Source organism: Microtus ochrogaster, chromosome 2 (assembly GCF_000317375.1).
Source record: "Microtus ochrogaster isolate Prairie Vole_2 chromosome 2, MicOch1.0, whole genome shotgun sequence".
NCBI classification, from domain to species: Eukaryota; Metazoa; Chordata; class Mammalia; order Rodentia; family Cricetidae; genus Microtus; species Microtus ochrogaster.
The window spans coordinates 28,975,214-28,988,913 of record NC_022010.1 but is presented as its reverse complement, the minus strand read 5'-3'; the positions used below and the strand labels follow the sequence as shown (position 1 = coordinate 28,988,913).

The following is a 13,700-nucleotide window of genomic DNA, read 5'->3' as shown; positions in this document are numbered from 1 at the left end:
CATGTTCTCACACAGCCATGTTCTCATGTTCTCACACAGCCATGTTCTCATGTTCTCACACAGCCATGTTTCTGGCATGTGAGAGTTAAGAGGATTGGAGTCACCTCCTTGTTCCAATCACAAGAAAGTGTGTTTTCTCTGGACATTTATGACCTCAGCTTGGCCTACAGTGATGTATACCTGGGAAAATTTGGCCGATAGCCTAGTGAGTCTTCCCACAATCCCTTCAGTCCATTTTGGATGAACTCCCACCTCTCTCTTCCTCCCCGCCTCTTTCTTTCTCACTCTGCTTAGTGGAGAAAACTGCAATGTTATGTTGAGCGAGTTGCCCCCACCCCGTGTGTGTCAATCCAATACCTACAGTCCCACAGTGGAACAGCAGAGGGTGATTTCTTTGTCCTGTGGTGTCTGCACTGACTTGCAGGTTGGGGTGCAGAAGGAGAAAATGAGGGCATCCAGGAGGTGACTGCAGATGTCCCTGCTGCTTTTACCTCAGAGAAAGCAGGGCGTGGATAATGGAGTTAGTCACACCTCCCAGAAGGCTGTGCGCCTGCCCGTGCTATGAGATGACAATGGCCATGGTGGCAGACAGGAGGCATCTGGCCAATGAAATATTCTCCTCACCTGGTAGGCTCAGACCTCTGTGCTTCCTGGTGCCCATTTCCCTCACTTGTGCTGCCAGTGATAGAACAGCTAAGTAAATGTTTGATGTTCTTCCAACCAACTCTGAAACCCTCAGACCGTGAAGCCTGTGTGCTCAGGAAGAAGCCAGACAACCCCAAGGGGGCAGGCTCAAGGGTTTTGTGTGTGTGTTGGGGGGGGGCTTGTTTTTGCACATACCATAAATAAGTAAAAATCAGTGAATTGCTAACATATATAAAAATACCTTAAAATGAGAGAGACCCCGGTAGGATCTCATGAGACAGTGTGGCTGTGCTATTTCTGCCCACTGGCTGGCAGCAAGTTGGCCCAGGGTGGCCTGAAAGTGCTCTGACAGAGTGCCTTGAGCCACCACTCCCAAGTGCTCCAAGGACAATTGGGACACGTGTCACACATCTCCTAGAGGACAAAACAGTAACCCAGACTTAGAAAAGCAATGATCAATTCTGCAACCCCCCTTGGCTTTGGGTTTCTGGAAGCTGAGACCCAGTACCAGAGTACCCCTCATTCGCTATGACCCAGTACAGGGATACCCTCATTCACTGTGACCCAGTACAGGGGTACCCTCATTCACTGTGACCCAGAACCAGAGTACCCCTCATTCACTGTGACCCAGTACAGGGGTATCCTCATTCACTGTGACCCAGTACAGGGGTACCCCACATTTGCTGAGACCCAGTACAGGGGTACCCCACATTTGCTGAGACCCAGTGCAGGAACACCCTGCATTCACTGCAACCCAGTACAGAGGTGTCCCACACTGAGACCCAGTACAGGACTTCTGTTGGTGCTGTTGTACAAGGGCACTGGGTACAGAAAGTGGAGATGAAGTCCCAGGCCACACAGGCTAACTCGGACCTTGTTCTGAAATGCCAGTTCATTCAGAGTCTGCTCTGGTCCAAAGGCTCCTCAGAAAGAAGAGAAGACGAAATGAAGTAACCCTAGGAGGGCATAGGGGAGCACTTGGCTCAGTATGTGCAGGGATCCCCGGCATGTGCTCTGCACAGGGAGTCAACACAGACTTCCAGGCCCAGTTTACATGAGAACAGCCTAACTGTAACTGGAAGTTTCTCTCCTGCCCACCAGTTCCCAAATAACCACTGAGGGCCTAATATTAATTACAAACTGTTTGGCCTGTTAGCTCATGCTTATTATTAACTAGCTCTAACAACTTAAATTAACCCATTTCTAATATTCTATATTTTACCACAAGCCTTGTGGCTTGTTACCTCACATCTTGCTTCTCCAGTGGCTACTGGCATTTCCCAGACTCCACCTTTTTCCCCCTATATCTTTGCTTAGATTTCCCGCCTGGCTCTATTCTGCCTGGCTATTGGCCAAATCAGCTTCTTTATTAACCAATGGCAATAAAGCATATTCACAACATACAAAGGGGCATCCCACACCACCCAGCAGCAGCACAGCTAAAGCATGTGAGGAAAACAAAATGCAAAAGAACTTGCTGACATAGGAACCTGGGGACAAGATTTGGCCTCTGTGATATTAAGACCCATGTTTCCAACCCAGAAGCCCTGCCTGTTTTTACCTTAGCGTTGAGAAACTGCATTGTAATAGGGGCTTTGAAGTTCTGGGCAAAAAATAAGCCACCACACACGGGAACCTTGCAGACACCCTGAGGAACTACTGGAGTCTACTGTCTATCAACCTGTTTTGGAAATGACTTACGTCATGAACCTAGTGCCTTTTCCATCAATTCTCAAAGCAGAACCTTCCCAAGGAAGTGAGGGAGCCCTTCCAGGAATCTAGGGAGCATCCCAAGGAAGTCTGCCGACCTTCCCAAGGAAGTGTAAGGATTTTTCCCCAGGAAATGAGGACCTTCCTAAGGGAACATGAGGATGTGAAGATGCCACGTGCTTACAGAGAAGCCAAATAGACCCAACCTTCATTACACTCACGAATGAAGTGGGAGGCCAGGCGGTGGTGGCGCATGCCTTTAATCTCAGCACTCAGGAGGGAGAGGCAGGCAGATCTCTGTGAGTTTGGGGCCAGCCTGGTCTACAGAGTTAGTTCTAGGATAGCCAAAACTACACAGAGAAACCCTGTCTCAGAAAAAAAGAAAGAAAGAAAGAAAGAAAGAAAGAAAGAAAGAAAGAAAGAAAGAAAGAAAGAAAATAAAAGAGAATCAAGTGGGCATTACCAGCTACTCAGTGGTCAGACTGTGACTGTTTTTAGCTGTGGGAACACCGCCCTCCTCTTGAGATAGAAAGAGTGCACCACTCATACCCAATGGCATAGAGCACCCTTTCCTATCCAAGTCCTGTCTTTGATCTGTAAGACTCCATCCTGGTACCTAAGAAAGGTGGGTCAGGTGTTCAGGAGGGCAGGTCTGTCAGTCTGCCTCAGTAGACATGTGTGTGCCCTAGGCACTGGTGTTATAAGCCTAAAAATGAAACCACGCTGCATATTATAAAAAGCATGGTCTGAGATGTGAGCCGATGACCCTGACTTCAGAATGTACAGGGCAGCCTATATAAACCCCACCGTTCTCCAGCTCTTTCTGTGTGCTCCTGGTCAACAGCTACCAAATCATGTTGGATTGCTGGCACAAAGACCCTAAAGAGAGGCCCCGGTTTGCAGAACTCGTGGAGAAACTCGGTGACCTGCTTCAAGCCAACGTCCAGCAGGTAAAGTTTAGGTCAGAAGGCCAAATGTATTCCTAGTAGAATTGGAAAGAACAGCAATAAAAAGTGGTGTGAGAGAGAGGGAGGGAGTGTGAGTGTGCACACACTCAAGCGCGTGCGTGTCCTTGAAGGAGAAACAGCTGTGCTTACAGCTCTACTTTGGTATTTTAGGATGGTAAAGACTACATCCCGATCAATGCCATACTGACGAGAAACAGTGGCTTCACCTACTCTGTCCCCACCTTCTCTGACGATTTTTTCAAGAGTGGATTTTCAGCTCCCAAGTCTCCTGCAGGAAGCTCTGACGATGTAAGGTGAGATGCTGCTCCCCAGTATTACTGCAGAAAGGAGAGGATGAAGGAGAAGGGGGAGGCTGGGAGAAGGAGAGAAGGAAACAGGGTAAAGAAAGAATTGGGCATCTATTCTCCTTCCTGAATCTAAACATTGTGAACAAGTGGTGGTGGTGCACACCTTTAAGCCCAGCAAAAGCAGGTGAATCTCTGTGAGTTCAAGGCCAGCCTGGTCTACAGAGTGAGTTCCAGGACAGGCTCCAAAGCCACACAGAGAAACCCTGTCCCGAGAAATCAAGACAAAATAAAACAAGACAAGGCAGAACATTCTGCCATGTTCTGTGAGAACATCTGTATGTTCTGTAAATTGGAGGCCTATGGCTTTTCCTTTTTTTCTAAACTTCTAAAGGAAGGAATAAGATAGGCCTTGTGTTTTCTCACATCACATTGCCTTATTCTAGAACTGTAGCCTGGTTTTCATGACATTAACTCTGATTAAACTTTACATAAAATACAGTTAAGTAAGAGTAGTAGTACAGGACTGTAATCCCAGAATTCAGGAGGCTGGGGGGAGAGGATACAAGTTTAAAGCCAGCCTGGGATACATAGTGAAACGGTGTCTCAAAAACAACAGCAACCAAGAAGAAGAAAAGTTACATAAAACTAAACAAAACTGAGCCTGGTGGTGGCACATGTCTTTAACCCCAGCATTTGGGAGGAAGAGGCAGGCGGAGCTCTGTGAGTTTGAAGCCAGCCTGATCTACAGAGTGAGCTCCAGGACAACAAGGGAAACACAGATAAACCCTGTCTTGAAAAAACAAAACCAAAAAAAAAAAAAAAAAAAAAAACAAAAATAAACAAAAAACGCAACAATGGGACAAAATCAGTCCTCTTTTTTTGTTTTCTTATCTTCACCTAACAAACCTGTACATTCTGCATCACTGTAGAGGAAATTGGTCAGACACTAATAGAACAAATACTTCCTGAGAAGGTGTGCTGGCCAGCGTAGGTATTTACAGCATAAGGAATGTGTTGGCCCCTGTGGTTATAGAAAATACATGCTCTGATCTGGTGCGGTGCTGGCATTCTGTACAACCTTCATGTAAAAACCATCCTTCAAAGTACATATCTTCTCTCTAACAAATAGGGACCTGTCAACTGGAGAGACTGAGAACTTAGCAAAATGTGTGAACATCAAAATTCAGAATTGAGTTTGTAACCCGGGACTACTGACTCACTCACTGTCTGGGTTCCTAATGGAGTCGGGGGTTCCTTTTAGAGCCTTCTAGAATCTTCAACTGCAGTGGGCAAAGCCTTCACCCATGACCACTACCACTGCAAGGGAAACAGGGTGGAGATGCAGCCGTTGGAAGTCACTAACAGCCATCTGTGGCAGGTTTTGAAACAATCAGCAGGCAGCCTAGAGCTCTGAGGATGATGGTTTGACGTCAGTGCTCATACCTGACACCCAGCCAGCCATCTTCTTTTAAATGATAAAGTCTGACTGGGGTAGAAATAGGGTGGAGGGTGCCAAGCTGATTTCAGTATGTTGCTTAGCCGGAGACTCAATAGGAATCTAGCCTAATTGCTTGGAACTTGCAGCCACTAAAACTAAAACAATGGTTTAGCTGATGACTGGGTGTGCCCATGAGCGGCCATCACTGGAATATCCCATCAGGTCTTCCCACTAGATCACCAATGAAAATTGGCAGGTGGTCACCGCGAAACCTTGCAACATCACCCTTTTCTCCCAACTGTAACTGCGGCCTAGAATGTACAAGGTGAGCGCTCCCCTCAGTTGTACACTTAAGTCAGCTATGACGTCTCTGTGGGACATTTTATTTGTCCACTCTACATCTGTTGAGGAAGTAGACAGCAATAAGTGATAAGATGAAGTCACACTGCCTCCTGGGGCATTGGTCTTTTGGTCACTAAGATACTTGGGCCAGACGAGGCCTCCGTTCTCCTCTATGACTGGCAGTTTTTGATTCCACGAGGAACTGGAGTGGGCCCTTTCAGGGTTTTTCTGAAGACGATAAATACAGTGTGAATTGACTACCTGGAGGAAGTGATGTCACTATGAGGATTTCTCGAGGGTACTAAGGAAACTGAGCCAGCTGCTTATTTTGGTTGTTAGGCACGACCCACCCAAATTCCACAGTGTCCTGATTCATTGAAGGTGCGTGCCTTTTCCTACCTTGATTATTCTTTCTCCGTCTTCACTAGATACGTCAATGCTTTCAAATTCATGAGCCTGGAAAGAATCAGAACGTTTGAGGAGCTTTCGCCAAACGCCACCTCTATGTTTGAAGTAAGTCATGGCAGTGAAACCCAGCGCCCTCTGCCAGAAATCTCTTCTTGTCTAAGTGCCCAGGCCAGCAGTGCTTAGCCAGTAAGGGCCAGTGATTAGAAGAGGCCAAGATGACAATATGGGGGAAGAACAGATAGCCAGACTTCATCATGTAGAGTTGATCTGCAAGAAAATGCCCTGGTTTGAAGAGCTCTTGGAGCTCACAGGGGAGGGGGGCTGGTTCTATTCCACCAGTTCCTGGGAAGGGGAAGTGCAGTGGCCCTTGCTATGTCCCTAGCATCTCTTGTAGGCTATCAGTGATGCACCCTTCTGTGAGAGTGCAAGACGTGTGTGTGCCTGGGCCTTGCGAGGCAACAGACGCCTTGTGCTATATATACTACATCTGAGAGAAGTCATGTAGGCCTTAGGCACCTTCATTCTAAGGCTCTGCAGCTGAGCCACCATGTTCCACCCAGACACACAGGTCAAAGTGTATCAGAGCAGCCTGGCAAACCAGGGGTTTCTGTTAGTAGGTCTCCGGAAAGCCTTTGCATAGGATTGAGAGACTAGGAAGTGGGGAGGAAGGCTGAGCAGGGCTGCCCATCTGGTATGGCTGATCATTGTGCTCCAAGTGGGCTCCTCAGACAAGCACGATGCCATCATTCAAGAGCAGAAACCTTGAGGGTGGGTCCTGGAGAGACAACAGAACTGTTAAGAGCACCAGTTGCTCTTCCAGAGGATCCAAGTTCGATTCCCAGGACCCACATGGTGGCTCACAACCATCTGTAACTCTAGTTACAGAAGACCCAAAGCCCTTTTCTTGGGTACCAGGTATGCATGTGATGCCCATATATGTAGGAAAAAATACCCATATATATATAAAATAAATATAAGTTTTAAAATAAGTAAACAGTGACCTGAACCTCGTAGATACACTAATAAAGGGACATGGTGACTTCAAAATATAAAGAAATTTCTACACTTTAAGCTGTAGAATGTCGTGATAAAGTAGATAGATATTGTGTGTTGTGACTTGGTAGGGTGTGTCAAGAGCCAGGAACAACACTAGCAAACCTCAGAACTTCTCAAGCTTAGGCTACCCCTTAAACGTGGAGAATGAGGTCAGCATCCTCGCCTGCTTGGATCCTCACTGGTGTTTACACAGCCCAGCATGAGTCTCGGAGGGAGGCAGGGACAAAGTGTGGAGTTCAAGTCCTGTTAATGGAACATCGCACTGTAGCGACAGGGTAATGACGAGTGCATAGGAGACCCCACAATGAAGATGACTGAACCACAGCAGTTCGTGGACACTAGGGCCAGTGGGGACCTGCCAGTGCCATAGACACTCCAAGAAAAAAGAACCAACCACCTCTATGATTTCCTAGAGATTTTACGTATGACAGCCTACCCATAGACAACCGCCAAGATTAATTTTAACATATATGATCATTTGCATGCATGTTTCATGTGGAAAATACTAAACAGTTACATGCAAGTTTCCACTCTGTATGTGCATATGTGCTTGCCGATGAATGTGTATGTGAAGTTGAGGGCATCTCCCTCAATTGTTCACCTTACTGGGGTTTCGGAGTTTGTTAAAGACAAGGTCTTTCAAGAAGCCTGAGCTCCCAGTTTGAGCTAAACTAACTGGCCAGCAAGCCCCAGGACCTACCTGTCTCTGTCCCACCTCCCATTGCCAGGGCTATGGTGAGAGACACAGACCAGCAAGCCTGACTTTTATGAGTGATCTGAGGTCCTCATATGTGTCCAGCAAGCGCTTTATCCACTGGGCCATCTCCATAGACCCAGGACTTTCCTCTTTATTTCCCTCACCTTCAGGAAGAAGGGTCTCACAGGTGCCTGAAGCAGGCACCATTTGTCTCTGTCAAGTTCACAGTTGCCAGTACAAAGAAAACATTCAGTGCCAATGGGCAGGGGTCGTGGATGACGAGGGCAGCGCCAGGCAGCACCTCAGAGGTGCCTCCCAGTGTCTACCCAGTCCTTGTGGAACCATCTAAGTCAGGCGAGTGAGTCACCTTCCTCTTTGCTCCCACAGGATTATCAGCTAGACACGAGCACTCTGCTGGCCTCCCCGCTGCTGAAGCGATTCACCTGGACTGAGACCAAGCCCAAGGCCTCCATGAAGATAGAGTAAGGAGTGGGGGTTTGGGTGTGGCAGGGAGGAGGATGTCAGGAATGATGGCTTGCTTGTTGGTGGGCTGTTTAAGGCTACCTGGTCTCCTAGTGTTCAGGTAGAGCAGAACCACCATCACCCCCCAAAGGGGCAGAAAGGGGGCACGGTATTGGACATAGGAATCCCAGGCTAAGTGGGAAGGAAGACTGGGGATTAAGAAGGGAAAATATGTAGGGAATTCTTGCAATAGGCCTGCTGAGCCTGAGAAGCACAGGGCCTTGGTGGAAAGGAGCCAGATGTGTCCAGCTGTGAAGGAAGGGCCGGGATGTGTTCACAGGCTCAGGAGACAACACTCCTGTTTCTGGTCCCTAGGCTAACATGGTCTATACAAGGTGGCCCTGTTTGCCATCCTGAGAACCCAAACTTCCACAATAAGGATTTTATGTATCCTGATGAACCCATTATCCATGACTCACTTGTAAATTTCTCAAAATCCCGTGGCTTGATCCGTCAGTCGGCTCCTCCTCCTGCTTCGCACCACTGGCAGAATTGCAGGGTTCCTGCAGTATATTCCACTGCCATAGCTGACTTCTCTATGGCTGGAGGCTCCCGAGGAACAGTGCTATGCTGAGAAAGGCCTGCCCTGCCCACTCATCTACTCCCTGCCTTTCCATGCGGGCTCAGCAGTGAAGAGCACTGGCTGCTCTTGCGGAGGACCCAGTTCAGTTCCCAGCACCCCCATATTCGCTAGCAGCCATCTATTACCCCCACTTCCAGAGGATCCCACAATCCCTTCTGGCCTCTGAAGGCACCAAGCACACATGCAGTACACATACATACAGGTGGGCAAAACACCCATACACTTAAAAACAAAACCAAACCAAACCCAGATTGCCAGTCCACAGGCTGTAGTTTTACTGAGCTGAAACTGAACTTGAAAGCTGCTGCGAACCCTTCCATGTGATGCAATGCGCACAGTCCACCAGGTCCTTGGAAAGACAAACGCTCTCCCAGGCAAACATCTGCCTTTTCCTTGTAATGTGGGCTTAAAAGTGGGCCCCGCTGTGAGGTGATAGGGTTAAGGGACACCAATCTGGACGATAGCAAAGAGTAGGCTAGCTGCTTTTTCCTTCTCAGTGAGGAACATGTGGGAGGAAAGGGTGGTTATTTTTTACTTGATCTTTGATGAAGAAAAGACAAACCCTGTTTGTATACCCTACCCTGCAATTAAAGAAGTAGATCATAGGCAGGCCAGTCCTGGCCAGTCTGAGTCATGTGACTCGGAGGATGCCCTCCCCTGCTAAGCAGTGATGTCAATCCAATAGCAAAGGGCAGGAGATGCTTTCCCCCATCCTGGGTCCATCTTAGGGACTTGCACAGCATATGGTACCTGAGAACAGTAGTCCCCTGGATGACATGTGCTCGGGAGGAGCCTCCTGCATTGACTGTGTGCTGCTCTTCATGTCTTGAGACCATTAACCATGGACGTGGGGACTGTAAGGAGGAATCCATTTCTAGAAGCCGGAAGTCCAGACTCCGGAGCACCGGCAGGGCCGCCTGCACCTCAGAGACTTTGTGGGGAGGGGTCTACTCGTCGCCTCTCACAGTTTCTGTAGCTGCATGCTTCCCTCAGCTTGGGGCCGGCTCGCCTGACTCCATCCTCACGTGGCCTTTCTCTCTGGTTGGTTCTGACGACTCTAGTGCAGAATAAGCTCCTCCTCTTTAGACCTAAGTTAAACTGTGAGGTGACTCACAGGTTCCCAGGATTTGACATGATACTGAGGAAGGGCAGACAGGGGCCTTTTTTTTTTTTCAAAAAAAAAAAAAAAAAAAGCTGATCACAAAAAGCTATCTAACCCAAAAATAGGAGCGGCTACTACCAAGTCTTGTTTTCCAACTAGAATGCTGGGGTTTGTACTATCTCATCAAACAGCCGACTCCCAGCCACCAGCAGGCCCACTCCACCCAGTGACACCACACCAGTACAGGGAAGGCAAGGTATACATTGCGAAGGAAGAGTGTTTGACTAGGACAGGTGGCCACTAAGATCTCACAAAACGTCTCCGAGATGGCCGATTAACCCCGTTTGTCCATTTCTCCTTCTCTTTAGCTTGAGAATAACCAGTAAAAGCAAGGAGTCGGGGCTTTCTGATGTCCCCAGGCCCAGCTTCTGCTTCTCCAGCTGTGGCCACATCAGGCCTGTGCATGACGACTCTGAGCTGGGGAAGGACCCGTGCTGCTCGCCACCCCCAGACTACAACTCCGTGGTGTTGTACTCCTCCCCACCCGCCTAACGCTCTGAGCCCGCCGCAGACCGCTACCCTGACAGTATTATGCATATATGAGTTTACACCTATTCCTCTCCGCAGGAGCCGGCTGCTTTCTGTGACTTAATAGTGCTTTTTCGTTGTTTTCGTTACTGTTGTTTGGACTAACAAGAATGTAACCCCAGATTGTGACAAGTGAGGTTCACTAGTGCTCAATCCTCGTGTGACTCCATGTAAGAGAAATCCTTTGTAAGCCCAATGACTCACCTGCTCCAGCCCCCAAAGCCTCAGGGCAACCTGGACAGGCAATGTGCTGGCCATGGCACCCAGCGTGGGCCCTCGTGCCCATCTTCCCTCCCTGCAGCTGGGGGGCAGGTGCTGTAGGCCCCTTAGCCCACAGCGGCATGCACTGGCCTGCTCTATCTCTGGAGTTCTCTGGCAGACATTAAGACACTCCCTGGAGGCGAGAAAGGGAAACCAGAGCCAACAAGAGACACAGGAAAAGGCCTTGGGATCTATCATGTGGAGAAGATGCAGGGGAGGACTCCTCAGTGCCACTTTAACGATTTCTCACTCCTGGCCTCTGCTTTTTGGGCACCCTACCAAAAGGTGATAGGGCAGAATGTAGGGGTTTTTCTAGATTCTGAGAGGCAAGGACAAATGTTCTTGGGAACCACAGAAAATCTTAAATCTTTCCCTGGGAATCTGTTTCTGTTGCCTGACACCATCCACAGCATGTTTAACATATATCGGTGAGGCTGGCATGTGACTCAGTTCCTCTGGTGAGATACACTGAAATCAGAGCCAAGCTTGGAGGCCTGAACTTAGCATACTGCTCAACGGGAGCTAAGCAGTCTGGCCTAGGGATGGTCTACCGATAGACTCAAAAGCCACATTTTAAACAGTCGGTTCTATTTCAAGTATTAGTATATATATGACATTTTTGCATTCTCCTGTCTGATACAGTTAGCTATTCAAGGCAGCTAGGGAGAGTTAAGAAGACGGTTTTCTATGGACCCAAACCAGGATGAATGGACTAAAACCTAGTAAGGCAGAGTGGATGCTTCCATGTGTTATCCACCCGGAGTTGGGACCTCACTGTTTTCTTTTTACTTTATCATGAGTTTTATCATCTCAATCCAATCTGAGAGGAGCAAAAGAGCATTAGCTAATGTTTTTTTAAGCACTCTATGCTCCTTGGAAGAAAATTGATGTGCAATTTATGTAAGCTATTTCTACAGCTGGGGCTCAGGATATTAGTCAATGAACCATCAAAACGAAAAAAAAAAATCTTATTTTCATCTGTTTCAGACCTTACCTGGGGTCTAAGGATGATGGGGACAGGGTAGAAATGGGGAGACAGGGTAGAAAAGGGTGCCCACTCTTTGGGGTCAAGAGATATGTGAGCCCTGGATCTCTACAAATGCTCTGTTAGATGTTGTATGTGCAAATTAATGGTCTGTGTGTTTAGGACATGTACACCTGCTGGAGCCAGTCCCAGCTGGGCAGACGATGAGTAGCTGCTTCATGAGAGCAGACCACACTTCCTTTCTGCTTGCCACTCAATCCTATGGCCGCTCCCCTGGGTACCACATCCTTAAGGTTCTCTGTCATTTGAGAAGGGAGGCTCAGCACAATCCCCAGTGAGACAGACAGTCTGCAGTCACGGTGGCTCTTGGGGGATTCACCTGCCAGGACAGAGAAGTAGGAAAGGGCTCTCAACCAAGAACTGGATAAAAAGAAATCAGGCAGGGCTGGAGGAAGACATCTTTGTCCATCTTTGTGTGTCTGCAAAAGCTCATGTCAGGCGGCAAGTGTCAAAGATGGGCCACTAAACAGAGGCCACCAGAGAAATGAGTGATCTCGGCATCCTATGACTTCTCAAATCATTTAAATATCCGGTCACTAATGAAGAAAACCTTAGCCAGTCCTGTACTATTTTGATTTTAATCATCTAATTCTTAATCATTAAGAGACTTTAAACAAGGTCTCTTTCCTACAAACGTAAAGAAAATCTATTGGGATTCTCTGGCTCTGCTTAAGGACTTAGCGTTGGAGTCCGAAGCCCATCAGCGAAGAGAAAGACAGTTCCATCCAAGTTTTTAAGGCAGGAAGGAAAATGGAAACTTGTAATGACACACATTGTGCCCATTCATCAAGACAGCATGGAATGTTAGGACTCTGGCAGTGGTGTGAAGACCGTTTAGCGGGCACTAAGGAAGAACAAACATTTCTCCTAGTGTTTGAGGTCACCAGTGTACACATTGCTGAAACCTCAGGCAAGTCTAAGTCAGCCCGAGAGACATACTCAGGGGACAGATCTGGTCAGATCTTGAAAACTGTTGCATGGGTCTTCGAGCAGTGCTCGCTCCCCTGCCTGTAAATCAACGCAATGAAGGAAGAGGGCTTCTTTTGGCCGACAGTGGTAGGAACTGTACATGTATGTGTGTATGTGTATCTGTATGTTTTGTGCATAACTATTTAAAGAAACTGGAATTTTAAAGTTACTTTTATATGAATCAAAATGATATGCCGCAGACAGAACTGAGATATGATCTGGTCCCACCTTTTAGTCATGATGAATGTATTTCATATATTATCTTCATTTAATAAAATCCACTTCCAAAACCAAGTGTTTTCTTACTTTCCTTGTAAGAGAGAGGGGAAAAGGAATCCTGATGTGCCTCGGGGTGGGGTGAGGGGACTGAATGCCGGGATAGCTTGCTAAACATCAGTTATCCACGTGACCAAAGGGAGATTAAAGCAAGCACTCCTGGAACAGGGGCATGCAACACCCCAGGGGTCTACACAGTGGCTGCCTAGACCACAAAGATGCTGCCTGCTGAATACTGTATGGAGATTCCCTAGGAACAGAACCAACAGGATGAAATGATACATATCTTAAGATGATTTACTAGGGGCCAAAGAGAGGCTCAGTGGTTAATCACAGCACTTGCTGTTCTTGGAGAAGATCTATGTTTGGTTCCCAGCACTCATGTAACAACTTGAGACAATCTGTAACTCCAGTTCCAGGGGACCCAATGCCTTCTGTCCTTCTCAGGCACCAGGCACTCATGTGGGGCATACACATAACAATTAAAGCAACTAAACATTTAAAAATTATTAAGTTGGCTTATGCAGTGTGGTCAAAACAGTACACTGACAGCTACCTTACACTTCCAAGGCTGAGAACTGGGTTGGTTCTTAGTCCCCAAAGCTAGCTGCTTTAGTGGTCAGAGCTGCACAGTGACCATCTCACACGGAAGACTGACTTTCTGGTGATTTATCAGTCTCCACGGCTGGTGGTCTTCAGTGCATGTGCAAAACTGGAAGAAGCTAGCTCTCGGGAAAGGAAACAGCAGAAGCAATGGGATAAATTCAGTGGCAAATCTTTCTTCTTCTGAGTGCTTGTCACCT

General features: G+C 47.6%; 1 protein-coding gene across 1 annotated transcript in view; it reads left to right on the top strand.

Moving 5' to 3' along the window:
• Nucleotides 1-12,915, top strand: part of Flt1 (fms related tyrosine kinase 1) — a 167,625-nt gene extending 154,710 nt beyond the window's left edge. The window contains exons 26-30 of the mRNA XM_005344712.3: nt 3,200-3,305; nt 3,474-3,616; nt 5,819-5,903; nt 7,939-8,033; nt 10,127-12,915. Coding sequence (XP_005344769.1) covers nt 3,200-3,305; nt 3,474-3,616; nt 5,819-5,903; nt 7,939-8,033; nt 10,127-10,310 — 613 coding nt within the window. The 3' untranslated portion in view covers nt 10,311-12,915. The remainder of the gene's footprint in view (nt 1-3,199; nt 3,306-3,473; nt 3,617-5,818; nt 5,904-7,938; nt 8,034-10,126) is intronic.
• The last annotated feature ends 785 nt before the right edge of the window (nt 12,916-13,700 follow it).